The sequence below is a fragment of the Falco peregrinus genome, chromosome 6, assembly GCF_023634155.1.
Source record: "Falco peregrinus isolate bFalPer1 chromosome 6, bFalPer1.pri, whole genome shotgun sequence".
In the NCBI taxonomy this organism is placed as follows: domain Eukaryota; kingdom Metazoa; phylum Chordata; class Aves; order Falconiformes; family Falconidae; genus Falco; species Falco peregrinus.
The window spans coordinates 26,957,313-26,979,675 of record NC_073726.1 but is presented as its reverse complement, the minus strand read 5'-3'; the positions used below and the strand labels follow the sequence as shown (position 1 = coordinate 26,979,675).

At 36.9% G+C, this 22,363-nt stretch overlaps 1 protein-coding gene across 3 annotated transcripts in view; it reads right to left on the bottom strand.

The window, feature by feature from the left end:
* The window catches only part of PCLO (piccolo presynaptic cytomatrix protein), a 402,552-nt gene that overhangs the window by 56,523 nt on the left and 323,666 nt on the right, over positions 1 to 22,363 (bottom strand). For all 3 annotated transcript variants that reach the window (XM_027790555.2, XM_055809070.1, XM_055809071.1), the window contains exons 17-21: positions 19,951 to 20,044; positions 14,019 to 14,090; positions 11,432 to 11,612; positions 10,045 to 10,239; positions 8,617 to 8,799 (exon numbers count right to left, since the gene is read on the bottom strand). In XM_027790555.2, the coding sequence (XP_027646356.2) occupies positions 8,617 to 8,799; positions 10,045 to 10,239; positions 11,432 to 11,612; positions 14,019 to 14,090; positions 19,951 to 20,044 (725 nt within the window). The remainder of the gene's footprint in view (positions 1 to 8,616; positions 8,800 to 10,044; positions 10,240 to 11,431; positions 11,613 to 14,018; positions 14,091 to 19,950; positions 20,045 to 22,363) is intronic.

The following is a 22,363-nucleotide window of genomic DNA, read 5'->3' as shown; positions in this document are numbered from 1 at the left end:
TATAGCCCAAGAAGGAATCTGTCAGTCTAAATTATTTTTAGACAAATATATTCTTTAGCTCTATTTCATGATTTTACACATTGATCATAGGCTATCTTCTTGGACGTTAATACAAATTAATAAACTCATGGTGTTATTAACAGATACCCTCACTAGCTCATCTGGAGAGAAAGCCATGCATTTTCTCCAGCAGAGACAGCCCGAGCACAGCAGTGTGCCCTGCTCAGGCAGCGGTGAACGGTGGCTTCTGCATCATGTACAGCCTGTGGCATCATGAGTGAATTCTTATGACTATGGTGACATGACAGCAAACTGCTGTTGGGAAACATTGGGCAAGAGCGAGATTTCAGAGAAGAGAGGTCAAGCTCTCCTTTATAATGCATTATTGCCAGCTGCAAGGTATGCAACCGCCTGAGCGGGGGCTAGCTCACACCTGCCCCAAACTAAACCATAACCTCAGTTCTCACAGGGTTTGTGTGAATGGTACAACTTCTGACTTTTGTTGTTCCAGAATCTGAGGGTTTCTTTAGGTTGGGTTGGGTGGCTTTTTTGCTATCGTATGACAAATACTTCATAGGTGGGGAAAGCTGGAAAAGCCACGCATCTGCAAAACCCATGGAAGCCAAGACAGCATTGCGCCAGCATAAAAGAGCATCTTTCATTTTTCCCTTCAGCATGAATTTGCTTAGCGTAGCGTATGTGTCCACCATGACATATGGGGCTGAAAGCATTGTTCGTGTCTGGGCTCTAATATTGCTGTAAAAGCTAGTGCCTGACGTAATTATTTTTATATCTTTACTGGTGGATTTCTAAAACCAGTAAGAACCTAGAAATTATTTCAAGCCAGAAAAGCTTGAATTAAGCCTTTATAAATGGTTTAGGAGTTTTGCTACATTGATTTACAATTAAAACAGATGTTTCTTTCAAAACAGCTGTATCCTGATGATACATTTAGTATGCTGTATTTTAAGTTTCTCTGCTGTTTTCACTAATTTACAGCTTTTCCTATATTGATGGTTTTTCCCATAAGATCTCTTGGTAAATGGTTATAATGGAGCCAAATTTAGACTCATGACTGGATTTTGAAAATGCTGACGTTTAATGTTATTCTTTTTTTTTCCTTTTCTTTCCCTGTCTGCTCTAAGAAAGTAATGAACTGAAATGTCAAGTTTGCAACAACAGATGAAATCCACAAACCTATTTACAGCTGGTTTTGTGAAAATTAAGAATCTGGATACAAAGAACTCTGTAACTCATGAGAAACCCACATTTTCTAGATATCTGTATTTTTACAAATATACCTAGACCTCTAAGCTTCTGCTGTTGGTTATATAGGAAACTTTCAGATTTTGAATATGTGGTGATGCTTGCTGCCAGGCAATATTTTGCCTAAGAGTTAGAATAACCATGGTTCGGTTTGTACTCTTAAGTTGAAAGTTAGAACTTGCTTCTGTTTTCATGTGTGAGGGACTAATTTGTACCTTCATTTCAAGTGCTTCAAGTCTTTCCCTTTCTCTTTGAACAAATGCAAATGTTGTAGGAACTTTCACAAGGCAGTCTGAGCTCACTGTGGTACTCTGGTCTTACTAGCCTATGTAAGGTCTGTGAAGCCCTGTAAGTGTCAGAACAATTGCCACCTGGCTTGGCCAGTGGGATTCCCACCCACATAAAGGACAAGTAAATAAAGTGAGATTAGGGCAGGTTCACTTCTAGGTTACAGAGCTTCTGCTTACAGATGCCTAGGCTAGAAAATGCTTAAGTTTTCAGGTTTTGACTTCAAAGTTCTGTCAGGAGGTGCCTTGGTCTGTAGGGAGTTGAATTGTTCCATATGGATTCACTGTGGTCCAGAGATTGGATATTCTCCTCTGACATCACAGAGGCGCCTGATACTACAAGGTACAGTCTCGTTTTACTTAAATCTACAAAATTTATCTGAATAGGAACTTGGGCAACATTTGAATATTAAGTATCCAGAGTATGGAAGAGCTGTTTCATTGCTTCCTCGCCCTTTGTTTTTTTTCAAATTATTTCCTGGTTCTTAGAAAAAAAAAACAAAACAAACACACCACAAACCCAAACCTTTTAAAAACTCTTAGAAAGCTTAGAAAATTTTAAAAATACTTCTTATAGGCAAAGTCCTGCTGTCAATTACATATGATGCTGAAATATTTCCATTTTTAGAGAAAAGCCTTAAGGTCTCAGCAGATGAAAGAGGCTAAGCTTAGCTGAAGGTCGTTACCCAGCTTATAAGACTTATAATAATGAACTCAAATCAGTCAGCAGCAAAATGGAACCAATCCAGCACTGTCAGCCACTCCAGCTATTCTCTACAGTGAATGGACTTTTTAATTTTTTTTTTAAAAAAAGATTTAAATTTGAAAAATGGGACTGTGCTGTTCTGTGGTTCCTGTGGGTAAAAGAATATCAGACCCAAGCAGAACTTACTCTTGGGGATTAAGTTGTAGATGTTCCCCTTTTCAGGTATCTGTCTAGAATTCTAGTAGAAATAAAACTCTCAGAATACATTGGGAAAGACAGTTCTATTTGTTCACCAAACAGGAGGAGCAAAAAATGCTTTTGTGTATGCATTCAGGATTAAGTTTTGAGAATTTGCCTCTAGCTGCTTGGAAAAAATTGTTCTTTGTAATTGGCAATCTTGTGAGAAACCCTCAGTGACAAAAAGGGCATACTGAGTCTTCTCAAAGAGATGGAAGCAGGTAAAATCAATGATTTGCTTTGGAGAGTTCTCTGCTGACCAACAGACTGGGCATGTCACATGCAGTGTCTTCTGGCAGAAGCTTGTCTACTCTTCACTCTCAACCACCTTGTGCCTCAAGTGCTCCAACATCAAACTGCCCCCAAATGCCAGTTTGCCTTGCTTTATGAGGGGTTCACTAGCACTCCAAGCAAGTGCTACTCTGGTCTGCTCTGTAAGATTCTGCTGTGTAAAACCCTGTTTTTGGGACTCCAGTTGCATCTTTATTGAACCGGCAACAGAAAGGGGATACCTAAATAACTAGTGATCAAAGACATATACCTCAGGTCAGTTCTGATCATTTTTCCTCACTCTTTCTTTTACTGAGTACTTCAGACCATGGTTGTGCCCATTTCAGCCACAATTATATATTAGGCACTGCTCTGACCACCTGCTGAGCAGTGATATTTTGTGACATTTCAACACAGCTCTTTACAGAGCAATTTACCATTTGAAGTGAGTAATGGTAGAACAGCACTCATCTTAAACTGCCGTGATGGCGTTTCTTTACCCAGCAAAGCGATTCTGACGAAGTAATTTTCTTCCGTGTCCTCCATAGGGTTAGGCTACCATCTAACAGACTTTTTAAATAAGAGTTATCAAATCAAGAATCTGAGCAATTTCCTGAAATTACATGCCAGCTTAAAATGGTGGAAGAGTAAATAGCAGGAATAGCCAAAGCAAAATGGACCAGCTATTAGCCTGAAACAAGACTCAAGACAGCCTCAGATTACTGCTCTTTGCAGAGACTGGGGACAAACAGCTCTTGTTTTGATAATGATTCTTAGAAATGGGTTATTTGTAGCAATATGAAGGCCCATTTAAGTTGGAAATTAAGAGACTAGTGAAGCTAGGCATAAAACAGCTTTAGGCAGTAAATTATTTAAAGTATGAAAGAAACATCCTAAATTGTTGTAGGAAATTAAAACATGGCATTGCCTACTAAAAGTGTGAAAATGCGTATAGACCTAAAGGGACCCCAGATAAGCAGGTATTTAAATCCAGTCATATCCAATTCAAAAGGTTTAGAGAACCTAGGAATCAATTTCCTTTCACTCGGCATTGTTGCTAACATCAGTAAATAGAACTTAGTGATAAGGAAAATTCCTGTTGATTTTAATTTCATGCAGCTAAGTGGTTAGAAATCACACAGTGCTGGCTCAGCCCCGTATCATGGATTTCACAGTGCTAGTGATATCTTGGTCCATACATCACATTGCATTTCTGTGTAGTTTTAACCTGTTATGCTGACACTTACGTGAACTTTTGTCAAAGTTGTTGGAACAAGGGAGTTAAAAGCAGGCATGCCCTTTTGAACTGAAGTGATTTAAACCCAAGGACATTGAGAAGTGTAAATTGACAGACTTAGTTGGGAACAATTGTGAAAATGCTGATGCACCTCCTGTCTACTCTAGATATTCTCCCCAACAGTATCAGCTCTGACAGTAGACCTCCCTCTGACCAGCAAAATCGCTTGACACACATACCTTGGGAAAGTAGTTTCCTCTTGGGATATCACAGAAAAGCTTTTGTCACAATAGAAAATTTATAATATAAAAGATGAAATGTTCTCTATGAGATGAGAGAAATAAATAGATTATGGGTACATGCATTAGATTTGGAGGTTTTCAGAGAATGTTGTGATTTTAAATTCCTCTATGTTTAGGGTTGAAAAAAAACCCCTTTCTATTACTGACTAAAATAAATATTTGAGAAATTTCTGTAGAAATATATTGTTTGTATTACCTTAAATGATAATTTAACAGGTATGTTTGAACCTTTAACTGAAATACATGGCATTTTCTCCAGGTCTTTAACATTTCCTAACTAATGCAGGTCAAGAGCATAGCACTACTTTTCTCCTGGCAGCTTGTTTGCTTGTTTGGTTGTTTTTTAAATGTGTGCTAAATAAAAGAGGAGCTGCATGTGGCATCTGTCATCATATGATGTTCAAGAAGCAGCATATTGACTTGTAGCTCCTCTCTTATGAGCGTCTGTTTGAAGGGATAGAAGAATGCATAGGACTACAATGATGTTCAGGCTTGAAACCACCTACTGAGCTCCTGAAATACTTCTTTACTGTTCTCCAAACAGCCCAGGAAGAATCAAAATAATTTTCTAGAAATTTTCTTCTTTGGTCAGAAAATAATATTTTTATTGTTGACCATTCAACATTCTGATGTAATAAAGGAATTGTTTTTTTCATTGGACAATCATTGTACCTTTGGGGACAAAACTGGCACCTCTTCCTCTGCAAATAAGGTCCAGCCCATTGAATTTTACCCATGAAGCTACACCCATGTAGAGACCACAGCTCCCTATGAAACTGTGTACTTTAAAAAATGGCCAGTTATGTAGATAAATACTGACTACATGGTGAACACCATCTTTTTTTGTTTGTGCTCTGAGCTTGTTATTTCACTGGAAACTACGCCTTCTATTCTAGTGAGGCAGAGCTGGTGCACCTTCCTACTTCACAGGGGCATTGAAGGGAAATTTTGCTGTTCCCTGTCTTATTCACTTTATTGGAAGTTATTTAAACTAAAGCATGTAATTAATTCTTTTAAAAATATAAACTGGCTTTGAAAAGGCCTTTTACATAAAATCGGTAAATATATTGCAGGTACACCTACTGTTTTATATGCATATATCCAGATAACTGGTAATTAACATTAGAATATCTCTAACTGTTCAAATATCTGAAGAACTCTAAAATAATTTATTATATTTAAGGCACAGATGACCTACTGAGAAAATTCAATATAATGGAAAGATTATTCTGTGGGACAAAGTACTGACTTAAAAGAAGGTGGACTGGTTTACACTCTCTAAAACTGACTCATGTAAACTCTAACACACAGATTTATGTTTAAAGGAATGTGCTTAATTTTATGTGAATGTGTAATTGGCAATGATTCATATTTTTCACAAAACAGAAATCAAATTAACTCAAACCTAGGCACTGCTCTCTCCCTCTGGCTTGGATCCCTTGCAAATTCTGCCTTCAAAGGTTTGGCTCTGAAACATTATTGTTCCTCTCTGAGGGGTGTGGTGGAAATGTGTATTATGCAATCGGTTTCTTTGCAGATCACGCTTTTATCTCTCACAGGCAATAAGAAAATTATACTTCAGGGTTTATCTTTAATTAAATGCCGTAGTTGAATATTGGATTTTACAAAGTTGCTGAACAAAGACCAATTTTCTGTTATAGCGTCACCTTAATTTTAAAAGAGAGTGATTAAAATACACTTTTTGCTATTTAATATGAATACAGAAATAGTTCCATGCAATAAACTTAAAATGATGCAAGTCCTTTGCATTCACAAAATATATATACCGTGGGTGCTGGTTTTGGTTATGATTTCCTTTTTACTTCTCATCAGACATATAATTAATAACTGACAAAACACATCAAATAGAAACGGTCCTAGGAGTCAGAAGTAGAGAAATAATTCTCTGCAGCATTCTAAGAATGACTAAGTGTTCTTATATTGTTTTGGTTTTTTCAAGTGACAATTGAATTCAAGGAAAAAAAAAGGTATCGAGAGACTAAATTAAAGGAGTAAACTTTCTGAGGGTTCTCTTAGCTACAGAAGGACTGATGATCAGTCACAGCATAGAATCTTTCCCAACACTCTTGTGTGCTTGGACTGAAAAAACCACAAACAGTTGTTCTAATAGATGCTGTTCTCTGATAAAATCACATAGAAATAGCTGTGTTAAAAAATAATAATGATGCTGATGATATGTAATGGCTTCCTTAATAAAGGACTTTGTGACTTAGTGACAAAAAGCTATTAATTTGCCAAGATGACCGTTCCAGTCCACAAAACCAGTTCATAATGGGTTCTTTTCCAGGTTTCAATACAGTAGGCTGTAATGGGTATGGGTACCACAACCATGCAGTATCTCTGTAGGACTTCCAAACTGATGATGCTGTAATATTCACAATACTCTTAGAACTTTTGAACTGCAGGGGAATCCTCTCCTTCCTTCATCACCTCTTCCTCCTGCAAAGAACTCCATAAACTGAAAGCTGTTTTGAGCATCTTTGGTGCTTTTTCTATTTAATGTCATAGTCTTTTCTTGTTTTACTTACAGACTCCACAGAACTGCAATTAACTAATCTTGCTTCTTGTTCCTGCTGAAATGCATGAAAACCTTTAACCTCAAAACAGTAATTATTGGCCCACCTCATATGAATAAATTAGGACAAACTAGTCTTGGCACACTGAGAAGCCAAAACTTCTCACAGATCTGAAACCAGGCTTGTAAACGTTGTGTAGGTGACCATGCATTGCATATTATTGTCAGAAATAAAATGACAAAAGTACCATGTCTCTTCATAGTAACTCTAACCTCACTTATATGTTAATGACATTAATGTGGGCTGCTCTTCCCATAATTTTCCATGATGCTTTTAATATTGCTGAGCCAAGTGCATATCGATACTTCCCCCCCCCCCCCAATTTTAGAAGTAAAGAACCTAGCATAGCAGTTCAGCGGCAAGAATACTTGAGCAACAGCCTAGCTATTTATGATAAAAGTGTATGTGAACCTTGATTCAACCTTGTATCACAAGCAAGAGGTTTTACTATTGCTTGTCTACACCAAAAGGCATCATAGGACTAGAAGTGCTATGTAGTTCTGTTCCAACAGACATGACACCTCAGAAGATCACCAGAGTTATTTAGATTTCTGTGGTATAGCTCCCAGGAATAGGATGGGCCTTTCAGCTGTGGTGCCTGAACTAGTGCCATGATATCCTCTGGCCTTTGCTTGAATTAAGTGTCTGGAGTTGAGCTATAGAGTAAGACAACATGTGTGGGTGGACGCAAACGTGTGTAGACAGATCTATTTATGGAAGAGTTCTTAAGGCTTTCATAAGAAACAACTTGTTATTTCTAAATACAAAGTTTAAAATAATTTGTTAAATTTGCCCTGTTAATTAGCTGTTTTAACAGTACACTAGTTCTCTTAATGAACCTTTAGAGTACATTGTTTGAAGTATTGTTCCCTCTTTCTCTCCTGCAGCCTTCTCAGCCAGACTGTACTGTCCACAGTGTGTAACAGTGTTGACAGAGAAAAAACTTCAATGACTCATGAGAGCTTTGGAAGGGATTACAGCACAAGAAAAGATCTGGGAGTCCAGTCTGTAAGTTTATTGGGATAAGCTCTCAGATTTCATGGAAATAAACAAAATGCTCCAGAAGTCAAAAGATCCGTACCAATTTGAACCAATTGAGATTCTGGCTCTGTATTTGTGATGAGGGGAGAAACTGATGGTATGTGGTATTTAGGTTTGATGTACAGGTGCCTACAGGTAGAAAAAAAATTTTTTAGAAGCCAATAGGAAAGTCAAGAGATTGAGCTATACATTGGTCAAAACTCCCTTTCCACTGGCAGTTTAAAAAATTATCTATCCTAATGACTTTTGACAAAACAACTAAGTTGGGAGAGGAAAAAGAAATTGTTAATGTCCTAATTAGAATTCCAGAAACAAAAATGTGCAATTAGGTTTTTGTCACAGTACAAGAAATGTTCAATCATGCTTAAGCAGACCAGCTTGGATGCATGCTTTTTATTAGGCAACAACATGAACAAAGCTATACCATTTTTCAACAGATGTCTAAGTCCTCCAGTGGAATGGAAGTGCACACATTTGTTTTGTAATGTATCTTAGCACAGCTTTTCGTTATGGATTTATGTGCTGATGTGGAAAAATCAAGCAGATTTCTTGATTCATGTTAACATTTACAGCACTTAATGGGGGGGATAAAATAAATATCGCAATGAATTAGTAGACATGGCAAGAAGGATTTGGGCTGTGATTGGTTTCTTAACCATGTCTTTCTGCTCACCTCCTTCAGGCTTGACTGGTCCATCAGACATCACTTTCCTGAGGGCTAGTTGGCTTTGGTCTTTGTTGTCATTGGCTGGTGGAGGCAGATTGTCAGACTGAGTTCTTTGAATAGGGAGGACTCCTGCTATGCTGTGTCTGTGCTGCTTCCTGGCATGATTAGACTGACCGCTTTTATGTGCTGCTGTGGCAGTGTGGGTGAAATGGAAACCCAGAATATGTATCCTCAGATGGAACCAGCTTAAATGTTATTCATGCAAACAGAAGTGGTTTTTTTTTTTCTGTATTTAAGTAGTGTTTTCAAACACCAAAGAGACACCACATGCACAGCATTAAAGATTATTAAAACTGGCTGTTTCTTTATTAATGATGGTGAAGACAAGGGAAGTAATTTTCCCCCACTTTTTGCATTATACCACGGTAAGTTTATGGCATATCAACAAATCCTGAAGACAAACACAATGATTCCACAGTCAGAGAGTTTTAATTTGCCATCAACTGAATCCTTAGCTAGAATTAAGATACTGGTCTGAAGTATACTCTAGAGAGCAATCCTTTTGAATGGAAAAGTTTTAATTTATGAATCTATTTAAAGTTGTCAGATGAAATCTATCTTGACTGTAATCAATCCATGGCACAAAAATTACCAGAAAAATTGAACTGACTATGACACCTGACTTAGCTCTCAACTCCTTTTGACTTTGCTAACTTGGTAACATTCTTGAAATCTCATGTTGTTAATGACTTTGTATATTTAATGATTTCGCATTTAATGTGTTTAATGCTTTTGTCTATTGCTGTTCTGCTCATCACTTGAATTATATATCTGATATATTAAGAAGGTTGCTTATAGTTCCTTTAAAAAAAATAAATTAGATATTTACAGTCATGTTTCAAAAATAGAAATCTCAGCCATGTAGTTAAAAAACTTTTTTCTTTAACTTTAAGTCTTCTTTCTTGTATATAGTACTATCCTTCCCGATTACTACTTATATCTTGTTGTTAATGTGCTCTCAGTACTTGTTGTGTGCAACTTGAAGAGCTGGCAACTGCATCTTTGCAGGTTTTGATTATTTCATTGGTAGTTGTTCAGTGACATCAAAACACTACCACACAATGGAATTCTCTGGGAGTCACGCACAACCATGGAACATCACGGACCCTGAGTGCAGGGACTGATGGAGAAACAGCCAGTTTCACTGCAGTCTATATAAATTAAAATAAATAAATAAATAAAAGACTTCTAAATACAAGAGTATATTGTAATTATATGTATTCACACACAGGCACACAAAGAAAGACATTGAACAGAGTGAGCACAGTGTGCCAAGAATAGAAAATAAATAGCTGAAAAGGGAAGGACAGCAGGGAAAAAGGCAACAGATGAATATTAAGCTGCCATGCTGAGGAATTTATTTGCGTCTTTTACTTGGTTGAAGACGAAGCTGTTGGACAGCTGCTTCAGCAGCGGCGATGGCTGCCCCAGCGTCTTCAAGGTGAGTTTGAGTGACGCTGGTTTTGCTTTGGCTGCGAGATGGGCCATGAGAGCGTAGATGTCCTTCAGAGGAAGATTTGGAGCTCCCTGGACTGCTGTGGGACTTCTCAATGGTGGGCACCTGCATGTCTACCAAGAAAATGAAGAAGCGCAGCTGCTGCATTTATTAGTCACAAACAGACAGATAATTTCATTTTCTTTCTCTTGACTGCACTTTCCAGCTGCATTCCAGAACAAGGAATTAAAGATTAAGCTGTGCAATGCCATTCAGAGTCTCAGGATATATCTTGATTAGGAAACTCTTATGGAGAACCTTTTTCTACTTCCCCACTGTTCCCTGGCCCAGGGAATAAAATAATTTACTATTGGGTTTCTGTCACCTGTGAATTGTACCTACTGTGGTGATTTAAACTGGTGGAATGATGGGGTAGCCTAAAGAATTAATGTTTTCCACTTTCTACTTCTTTAGTATGTAAAGACTAACTGGCGTCACTTACACTGGTACCAAACACTTAGCTAATGCAAGCAATTTTATTCTGATGAATGCCACAGTCAAAACCATAACCTAACTTACAGCAGCTTCTATACTACCCTCTAATTTAGATATAGATCTTAGGCACCAATCCCTAGCAAAATGTTACACAGAGTAACAGAGAGGAGATGGAGCAGAATCTTATCACTCTGAGGCTCTCATCTGGAAGCTACTTGGGATGGCTTTTGCTTTTGTATGACATACACTGTATTTTAAGTGAGCAACTGGCCACCAACTACTTAGTATAAAAAAAGAGAGATAAATTTATTGGAGCCGAGATTAATTCTGCTTTTGTAAACATTAGTGTAATTCTACTATATCAGCTCTGCTGATTTCCAATACAATTGAGATATGCTACAGCCCATTATCATAGACTGGAAATGCATATGCATCATTATAGCATAATTTTTATTCTATAAAATATTAATATTAGATTTCCAGAAGATAAAATGCCATAGAATATTTAAGAAGCATCAAAAATTTAAAGCTAGATATGTATTGAATTTGGCCAGGGCTACCAGAAAAATGAAAAGGTCACAGAATCTATTGTAGTTGTGCAAAGCACGTAGAGCTTGTAAGCTGCTGTTTTAAGGACACATTTACTCAGCAAGCTGAGTGGCACTGATCAAGCCAAATTAAGCCTTGGCTCCAATGAATTAATCACATTTTAAATAAAAATGTATACAAACTTAATAGCAGTAACTTTATTTTTCTATTAGAACATACGCAGCAAAGTTTTCCCATCATCTGGGAAAACATTTTGTATCAGGTGCACCAAGTCATTCCTACCCTTGGAGGGGTCCGGGAAGATTCCATGACTTCTGCTTTTGATGACAGATGGTTTTGGAGATTGCTGGCTACTCTGTCCAGAGTGAGATTTCCCATGATCAATGTTTTCACTCTGCTCTTTCAGAGGGTACCACCGAGGAGTGTTGTCAAGCTGAGAGATGCTGGATAACTCGATTAATACCTACAAATAAATCAAAGTATAATATATGGCCTCTATCTGATCTATTAAAAGTTGTGTACAGAAGAGTCTACAGTTGCATTATCAGAAGTTGCAATCAAATGTAAGAAGTTAAGGGTATAAGGCTGTATGCTGACAGATTCAGGACTCTGCCCATGCTCTGACCTCACCTGATATAAGCCAGCTATAATCCCAAACCCACATTTGTTAGCATATTGATAAGTCTGAACTAAATAATTCTTGTCAACAAGACCTCAGTAAGGACTATGAGCTTAGAATAGCTCCATACCAAGATGGCTAGATAGTTGAAAGGGTAGCTTGTGAGCATTAACTTGAAGATTACACTGAAAAGACACCTGTCATTCTGCCTCTGTATAGACATATTTTATAGACAGCAGGGTGGGGTTATTTTCTCCCTTTTTCCAGTGTTAGTAAAGAGGCAAATAATTTGATGTCTGTTTTTAATACAGTCTTCAATAATATGAGACTGGTCCTTGTTGATTCTTTAAAAAATCCACAGGTACATAATTTGTAACAGAAAAAAAACAAAACCAAAACAACAGGGATACCTTTGCTTTTCACTAAAACAACAGAATTCAATAGGCCATTTAGGCCTCAAAACTTCACTGGTTAAAAAAAAAGAATATGAAAGGAGATGCAATGGCAATGTGGAAATTAAATAAGCAGCTTGGCTAAAAAAAACCGTCATTGTAGCTATAAACTGCTCTATGCCATCTGCACTGCTAGCAAGAGTTCTGTGAAACTTCTTTTAAAAACAGAATAAGTAAAAAAACCCAGTGAGCACTGGGGCCAATAAAGACCATTCCTCCCTTAATGGTCTTGCAGCTGAGAGAAGGCCGAGAGAGGTAAAGTAGTAGAATCATCATAGAGTCTTGAGTGAAGGAAAGGACAGAAAGCTCCTATAAGTATAAGTCTATACTTAATCTGAACAGAGGAACTATTTAGCATGCTCCCTGTTGTGGTTTTTGGTCATAGCTTTGGGAATGACTGGAAGACATTATGGTTGAGGATTGTTCCCAACAGGCTGTATAAGCTGGGGGCTCTGATTTGTAGGAGAAGAGAGGTCACATGCCATGGATGTGAACCATGATGTGCCATGTGCCTTCTGGGGCATGCAGGTGGTGCTGGCCCTATTCAAGCAAGTCCTTAGGGCACAATTTGGATATCCCATATCTGATGTTGTGGTGCAGGATTACTCTGAACATCCTGGTCCTGAAATACACTGGATCGTCTTGTCCGTTCCTTTTTTCCATGAACAATTTTTTTTATATTTAAGTCTGAATGATCTAATAAATAAAATAGTTCTAGAGGCTGAAAATATTTAAAGGCAAAATTTTAAATCTTCCTCTAGGAGCAGCTGCTGGAGCATCCATTTTCTAAATGTCATAAATAATAATGATGTAAATATTCAGTAAAGCCGTGCATTTGGACAAACATGCTGAACTCAACAAGAATACTGATGGATCATGCAGGAAATAAGTAAACATGTAGCCACTTCCTATACATTTATTTTAGTAATTGTTCAAATAGTGACACTGATTGCTCAGTTTTGTAGTTACACAAAGGGGAACTGGAGCTGAACTGAGCACCTTTATCATGAAATCCAAATGCAGAATGAGCAGAGATACTCAGAGTTACTCTGTATATGAGCGTTTGATTTTCCTGAGCTTCTGTTTCTCATTATAATCCTCTTGTGCAGTAACATTTTTAATTACTTTTTTGACATTGTAGCTATTGCTGGTAATTACATATTATACATGCGTATATTTGTAGATTCACTTTTAAAAGAGAGAGCATACTTCTTCCCATGATCACTCGTCTCATTTATAATTAATTACAAAGTTTTGCCTCCAGTCATACTTTGGTAATGATATTACTGTTTTGTAGTATTAAAAATTAGACCTTGATCAGCAAGAACAAATTACTTAGACTTGCAGATACTTGTGCATGTGCGAATTTATGGCTTGATGGCAGATTTTAATCCTTTAATCATTTTAAAAGACTGATAACCTCCTCAGCCTTCCCATGTTATGTTAAATTCGAGGCAGACACCTTATCAGGCATAATAAGAATTCTCCATTCAGTCACTGTGAAAGATGTTACCATCTCAGGCTCAAAAAACCCTCTTAATTTTCAGTGAAGTAACATTCTGTTGAGTCCTGCGTGAATTTGTCCACAGTTTATCAAGATAAAGGGAAAGTATCTTTCATGTGTGAATGAATGAAATCATGGTCATTTGTTAAGAAATCAGCATAAAAAAGTGATGTAAAAAAGGTTTTACTTAACACATGTACTGTACCTTGCAAAAGAACAGTTTCCAAACACCAGTATGCAGTTCATCAGCTTTCTAACTAGTCAGGGTTAGAGAGGAGGAAATAAGATACTCACTTCACCGAGGAAGTCATTCGAGGAGAATCGATCATAATCCCAGACAGTCACTTCCAGTGTTTTCTTTTTCAGCTGTAATTTAAGTCAAAGGATAATCAACCCCATTGCCATCATAAACTTCAGATCAAGTCTTTTTGGTGGCTTCTATTCATTATCTGCTCCTTTCACCCTTTTTCACAGTGACAGCTAGGCAGCTTTTGTCCTCCCATCAACCTTGGTCTCAGAAAAATAATTTGGGACTATTACTTGTTATCAAGACAAATGGACTTCTGCTTGGCCCTATTTTAGGAAATTCCACAAGTTGTTTTTGACAGAATGTGCGTCCATTACAACAGCCAAACTGATTTTTAAAGCCCAATTTTTGTATTTCTGTAGCTTTTCTCATCATCAGGTCTGAATTGCCTAAACGCAGGCATTTGCCTCAAGTACCTTTGAGTGTGAATTTCAAATATATTATTTAAAATACTCTGTTTACACAATCTCATTGCTGAAGACCAGGCTTTAATACCCCCAGAATTCAGTGCAGTCAATGGGACTTTGCAAGTGATCCAGGCACGCAGGACAAGTTGCACTGTTAGAGATTTAATGACAGCCATCAAAACTCATTATCAACAGACCTTGTTAAGCATGATAGCTCAATCTGTGTAAGAAGGCATTCTTCTTACAGGCCACAGTAAGAAACAAGCACGTCTTTTTATGACAAGATAGTGCAAGACAGACAAGATGTTGACCAAAGTAGTTGACCTTATTGGAAAGATTGACCTGAGTGTTATTCCAGGGGACAGAGAGAGAACTCATTACTGGTGGTGTATGCTGGAGCAAAAGGCTATCAGGTGGCTGGAGAGGCAGTAACAAATTCATGTGGCTTGACAGGACAAAATCCTAGGGCTATGGGATGTCTACAAAGTCAGGCTGAGAAGTTGTAAAGTGATTTGTTGGACACTTCTAAGCATTACTAAGAAAAACAGGACTCTTTTCACATACTTGAATAAAAGAGGTTAGAACCAGAAATCTGATGTGGTAATTGAGGTCATCAACCTAACAAAAGCAACATGTCACTCACTGCTTTGACTAATAATTGGCTGCTTGGGAAAAAGGGACAACCAAGGATCAAGTCAAAATTGTTCAAAATTCTAAGCTACACCATTTACTGTACTTATATATATATATTTTTTTCCAAGAAAAGCACTGTTTGTTATTTACCCCCACTGCCCCTTGGCTTAATGCAACACAGATTCAGACAGTTCTTAACAAAGAGATAAAATTATAATTTAAAGGCAATTTACAGTTATTATGTGCTCGGAATATCTTCTGCTCCCAGGTAACTTTAGAAAAATAAGCAACTACGCAAACCCAGTAGTTTGAAAAACAAGTTTAAATCAGCATCTCCTGGAAAATCCACATAACAGGGAATTGTACTATTTTTAGCATCCACAATGTACTCTTTAAGAAAGCAACATGACTTGAAAGCTAAGATTAAACTAAAAATATTTGAGAGCAATTCTTTAATCTTTGTTTGATTCCCACATAATTAAGCAAGATACTTCTTAAACATTTTCTTTTAAAAATCCTGCAGAAATTAAGGAAGAAGTTAACAAAAAGCTTCTGTTTTGAACATCCCTTACAGAACATTTGTAAAGTTCATTCCCCTGACTGAATAAAATTCCTTTTCTTTGCTGTTTCAAGACAGTATCACAACTGCGTGAAAAAAGAACCTGAAAAAACGAGTTGAGCTGCCTCTGGTACATGCTACTTCTAGTTTCCTGGGTAATGTAATTTCCTGCTAGATGCTACACTAAGTATATGTATTTTTACCTTTTAAGAAAAGAGGAATAGCATAAATACTTTTGGGAGGACATGTTATCTTCTTGTTTCAAGTGCTGACTGTGGCCTAAGATTTGAAGGATTTTTGGTGCAAAGGGGAAAATGGAATATTTTCAAGAAGCTGCAACCCTACTTTGCTAGCCTCTTCGCATTACATGATACCAAAAGTATGCTGAAAACTTGCAGTACCCTATATTTCTTTGAGATATCTATTTTAAGCCTCTTAGTTTAATAAACCTTTAATAAAATATTATGACAATGAAAAAACATCAAAAGAGCTTTATTAGGTAGTGTGCATGAAATAGGTTTCAAAGAGGAAGAAAATTTGCTTTTCTGAAGATATATTTATGTACCACTATTGAAGGCAAAGAACACTCAGTGGCTTGTGATTTTAAAAGCAGCCACTATACCATCACAGCAAAGTAGGGTTCTGCCTTACATCATCCAGTTTTAGGTCATGAAGGCAGAAGTTCAGATCCCCGTCAGGAATTTAACCTACAGCAATACTGAAACAGGTTGCAGAAACCCACTATCCATCTGACCATGGCTTTCTGCAAGGAGGCCATGTATCGGCAGGAAAATGAGAAAGCATTCCTAAAAGAAGGAGAGCACCTTACATGTTGTGAACCTCATACAAGCACATTATGAAAAAAGTGTTACTAAGCTGCAATTAATTTCAGACTTTGCATTGTAGAAAAATTAAAAATAATAATTAAAAAAAGAAAAACAAAAAATAAAAACCCACTTAAAAGCATATTACTGCATGTGAACTCCAGTTAGCTTTAGGCTGCTGTGGACAACTGTCATTTAAAGAAAATGAAGGAATATGCAGAAACAGCCAACATGAATAATATTTTCTCTTACAAAGACGTAAACACCACACATACAGAAGTGCCTGCTTCTTGTTTTAAATGTCTGGCGATCACTGGGTGTTGTTACGGATAATTCAGGTCTGTGTTACCAAATATGCGTTACTTGAAATATTTAACACTTATTCCTTGAAAATCTCATACATTTGTACAAGGTATTTGTACAAGGAAAAAAATATAAGATTGCAGTCTCAGTCAGGGTATTTGATGAGAAGAAATTAAGGTGTTGTATTAGATCATGCAATATACTTATTTGTGTTGACATTCATATTTAACATTTTATTGTACTCTATAGTGCTGTACTTCAGTATGTGGGAGGAGAAAAAGACTTTTTGCTAGGACACTTAGAAGCTTACTTTCTCTTGTCCAAGATACTAAGATGTAAGTACCAACACCTTACTGATTCATAAGAAAGCTCTTCTTACTTTTGGAAATAAGACATAGGTTCCTACATCACTCAAGAATTTTGAAAATAATTACTGTCTCTAAATACATTTCCTTCAATTTAAGGACATGACCTCTAGCTAAAGCTATTTGCTTTACCAAACTATATCAATGATTTAAGGAAATACTCTTATTTGCTTTCTGACAAGTAAGAAACTGAGGCAAAGCCACACCTTATATTGTGGCCATACATTATACCAACAGCCTGACCAGTAACAGAACTTATATCTTTTACCATCTTCTCTTTAAATCATTCTAATGCTTTCTTTCATGCTTTGAGTAGGTATTTGACTTGAGTTAGTAATTATTATACAGTATCTGTAGTGTGTGTGTACTCAGCCTTCCTCTCAAATTGTAATTATCTCCAGTTTATTACTTAACAAAAAGCTGAAATTACTAAATATTCAGTTTAATTTATTTTCTCTCCAACTGTCAAAGTAGAATTTTTCACATGATAAATCTAATCATTCCGACCTTGAAAAAGTCTGTTTCATTTCAAAGAGTGATCTATTTCCCATAATTATTTTCACTTTAATTTCAGCTAGCTATGAGAGAGAAAAGGAACATGAAAAATTTTACAACCATCTGAAGTCTAGACAGTGACGTTAAAAGGACTATGTTAGGAAATATTTAATAATACTTATTTGCTGTCAGCAAGCAACCCATGCTTTGATGAAGCGAAAGAAATGTTTCTTTGAATAAATAATATTTGTAAAGATTCATGAACTTATGTTAGGGTATGACTGCTAACTCTGTATAACTTAGTGTATGATGCAGTTTTGCTTGTTTGATGATCAGAACATTCATTCTCAGTCTGTCACAATTATCTTGCATTTCTCTTTATATTCCTAATTGTTTTGAAATATCCATTCATGAGGGTTATGAGTGCAAACAATATACTATTGCATGGTGATAGTTATTCAAACTGTAGGTACTTATCATCAGCATGGATTTGGTGATTTAGAAATGTGCTTTATTACATATTTTCAAAGTCAGGGCATTGAATTTTATAGGAGAAGAATCACCCACACTGGTATCGTAGCACTAAATACAAGCCATGAAAAGCTGTGGAAGGAAATACTATTCCCTGCACACACTTCTATGTGATAAGAAGACAAAATATACAACATATGTGGTGCTCAGATGAAGCTTATACACTTACAATCATTAGCACTGCATAACAGTCTCAGAGGAAGGGAAAAGGAGGAGATTTGCAAATAGAAAGCAAAAGTTCAAAGAATTCAGCCTGTGACCCAAAAGCAAATTTCATCAAATAACAGTTAAGAAACCAACATCAAAGATACTAGGATATTTTCTGTCATAAAAATCTCTGTCCAAGAAATCCTAGACTAAGATCGTTATCTAATTTAGAATCACCAAACAGCCACCGTATATCCAATACTCAAGCACTCTTAATTACAGCTCTGTAAAAAGTCACAGCAGAACCCGAAAGCAAATTAAGTAAACTGAAGAGCCTGTCTGAAATGGAAAGCTAAGTTTGGAAATAGTGCTAAGACTTACTAAACATTTTCACAAAACTCAGAAGACCTAGGGTTTATATTTCAGCTAGACAAACATGTCAGTTCTTCTTTTTCTGATGCTTTCACTGTCAATGAGCTACCATTGATGCAAGCCCACATGAAACAGCATGCAAACCCCAGGAAATAGTAACCACAACATATAACAGGGCACCTCTGAAGAAAATGTGAGCTACTGCCTGTTAAGTTCCGATGTGTTGACTGCATGAGCCACCATGCCAGTCTCTTTGTGGGAAAGGTTTTCCTCCAAGGAAAAATTAACAACTTAATCTGTGTTCCTCTCAATGAACAAGAAGAATGAATGACGAAATTTTAAGTTAGGAAGATAATATTGAGGTCTTGGTGCTGTGTTGGAGAAGTTTATTAGAAGCACTGGGAAATCTATTCACTAAAGAGTCTGGTTATTCTGGGCTGTTTTAAGAAGCACTGAAAGATTAAATGGCATTGAAAAATGAAGTTGAAAGTATCAAGAACAAAACACTAAGAAAGGCAAAAAGATTTAGGACTGCATACAGATCCATTATTCTATAAAATATACTTCATAATTTAAACAGATAGACTGATCATCATTTTTCTCATTATGTCTTTTTGAAATGGTAAAAAGTCCCTTTTAAAGAGGAGATGCAGAAAAAGGGTACTCAATTGCTTCATACTGCTTCAGTGAACCCTGCAGGTCAGTTAGAGTTAGGAAGCCACCAAGAAACAGAGAATGTTTGCACATAATTCTTTCCCAGCTGTGAGTTAAATTTTTCTGTAACAAGGAAATTAAATAACTTCTAAATTTTTTTCAGGTGATTCATATTTCAAGCCCATTGCTGTAAATTACTAAACCAAAAAATGTATCTCTCCATTCTATAAATATTTTTTAATAAGACCTGTGTTTTGTTTGACCTTGCATGGCTTTTGGAATGAAGAGTGACAGTGATTTCTCCATTTGCTTCAGAAACGTGTCTTAATTTATTCCCTCCCTCTATTTCATTAGCATTTTTGAAATTGTCACATCTGTACTTATGACATGGTTACAGATTTAATCCCCACAAATCACCATTTTTATGAGTAGAAGGGACAAGAAAAGAGTATTGATATAGTAAGCTCTATCAGCAGCAAGGAAATAGTTCCAAATTTCCCCTAAACATGGCAAGATTTTACAGGGGTTCACAGAACAGCCAGTAGCACTGCTCCCTTCACAGCAAGCACTGCAGACCACACAAATAATGAAGCAGCAAATTGCACTGAACAGTACTACCAGTCACGCACCTGCTCCACGGAGATATTTTTATAAATGACTGTCTGATTCCACTCAGGATTCAAGCTTTTCTGTACGTACTTAGTTCTCCGCTTGTACTCAGCACTGAATTTAAACAAAGGAAGGAAACATTACATTAGCAATCTTTTGTTTGTTTCAATTATAACACAAAAAAAACCCACCCACAAAACAAAAAACAGAAAAAGAGAAAGCACTGCATTTCCCATTTCTGCAACAACTCAGAGGTTACAAGAGGACAATGACAGCCTTTGGTTTTTTTTTTTCTTTAGCATGCTTTCCTGATGCGGTCTTTTACAACATCTTCTTCCGACTCTTCAGCAGGTTAAGCTCTGCCTATAATCATTCCAACATAAAGCATGAGTCAGCACATGCATATATGCTTTGTTCTCTCATTGTCGGTGTTGGGGTCTGGTTATAAATTGAAGTGATAATGCACTGACTACATTTCCAAGACCATTCTCCTATTAGCACTTGAACGTAGCACAAATCCTTTATATTTATATGTTGCAGCCTCTAATTACAGAAGGCCATCTCACAAGAACATTTAATGAATGCCATGGGGTAACTAATATCCTGTTAATGATAGAAACACTAATTTCTTATTGATCCTGTTCTCTGCCTATACTTCTAACTGTACTGGAAACAAACATAAAAGTGCATCAAGCTCATGATTGTTTTTATCAATAGCCAAGAATAAAAAGTTTGGCTGCATAATCTATTTTTAAAAAGAAATGGTAGTGCTTTCGATTGTACTCTGCATTTCCTGAGTATGGAGAAAGCAATTTACTAACCTTTAACAGAATATGGATTCAACTAGCTCTGTGAGCTTTGATGTCAGATTTGCTTCCATTCCAATTTTAATTTAGTATAGATTTGAATGGACATCTCAAAAGAGCTGGGTGGGAGAACACGAGAAGTTTTAATACTTTGAAAACCCAACAAGATATAAGGCAAAGAACTCTTTTTTTTTTTCTTTTTTTTGCCTGTCTGCAAGTGAACTGCCCTTTCTCTTCTGTTCAAATCTCTCATAACTTAAAGGACTTACGTGCTGTATCTATTACTAAATTAAATGTGCCCAGGACTGTTCCCCAGCACTAAGGCCAAATGGCACAGATGACCTGTATCTGCCCTATTAAAATCTTTTATGGTTCCTCTACATTAATTTTTGGTAGCGTGCTGTTCCCCTGATTCTCACTTCTGACTTTCAATTGAACTGTGGTTTGGTTCACACTGTGGTATGCTCTCAGAGCGAATGAACTAAATTCTTTTCTCATGAGATTAACTTAGAAGATGCACTCCAGGGACTCATTTAATCAGCTAGTCATTAATGGTGTACCATGCATGGTACAAGACTGGAGCAGGTCTGAATTGAGGTTATGTAAAGGATGCATATTTTACTGACGTGTATGTCAATGTTGTGTCTTTAGCACCAAGATTTTCACTCTAGAAACTCAATTCTACCATGCAGTGCTCCTGTAATTATTCTGGAGTGTCTACTGCCTTTTTTTTCCAAAAGGGGGTAGCCATATCCAAGCTGCCTACTAGACTGATACCTCTCTGAAAGAGACTTGCAGTTATTTTTGCTCTTAGTTTTTGTTTTACTCATTCTATGTAGTTCCATTTATTTTCTTGCAAAACATGGTATCCAATGTCTTCCAGTTTATTGAAAAATGTGAAGGGCATTGGGACCCGTGAAACAAAGTATCTGCCCACCTCTGCTTATGAGAAGAAAGCAGCAACTCTCCACAGTTCAATCAATTCTATCAGCCACACCATACATTGGTGTATATATATAATTATATTTTTTTGGGGGGGGGTGGTGGGTGGTGGGGTGAGGCAGGGAGGGGAAGATTTCTTTTTACTTACTTTCAGTAAGAAAAGAATGAATTAAAACCTAGAGGGACCAAGAGCATATGAAAAAGAAAGTCACACAAAGTTATTTCTTTGCATATCTTGGGAGGAAATCTGAAATACAAAATTGGAATCCTTTTGGAAACTAGATTTTGATGGCAAAACCTGTTCAGTAATGCACTTGAATTTTTTAAGCACCTCTTCTCCCACTCTCTGATCTGATAAAAGCATCCCCATCACTCAAAGTATTAATGAGATTTAACTGACCCATATGGAGACATGGGACACCGGCAAGCCACGGCTAGGTTAGCGGTATCTCTGGGCTCACAGTACTCATCAAATGCATGTCTATTCTGATCAGCTATTAACTTGTCCAAACTCCTCCTACACGCAGAGTAACCCACTTATTTCTTAACTTAACTAAGCCAGGATAGTATTATATAGTTTGGGCCTGTCTAAATGCCATATGATCTAATGGTTTTAATGAACCATCTTTCTTTTTGAAGAAAGTGGGAAAGGACTATTTGAGCACTCAGCCAAGAAAATGACACT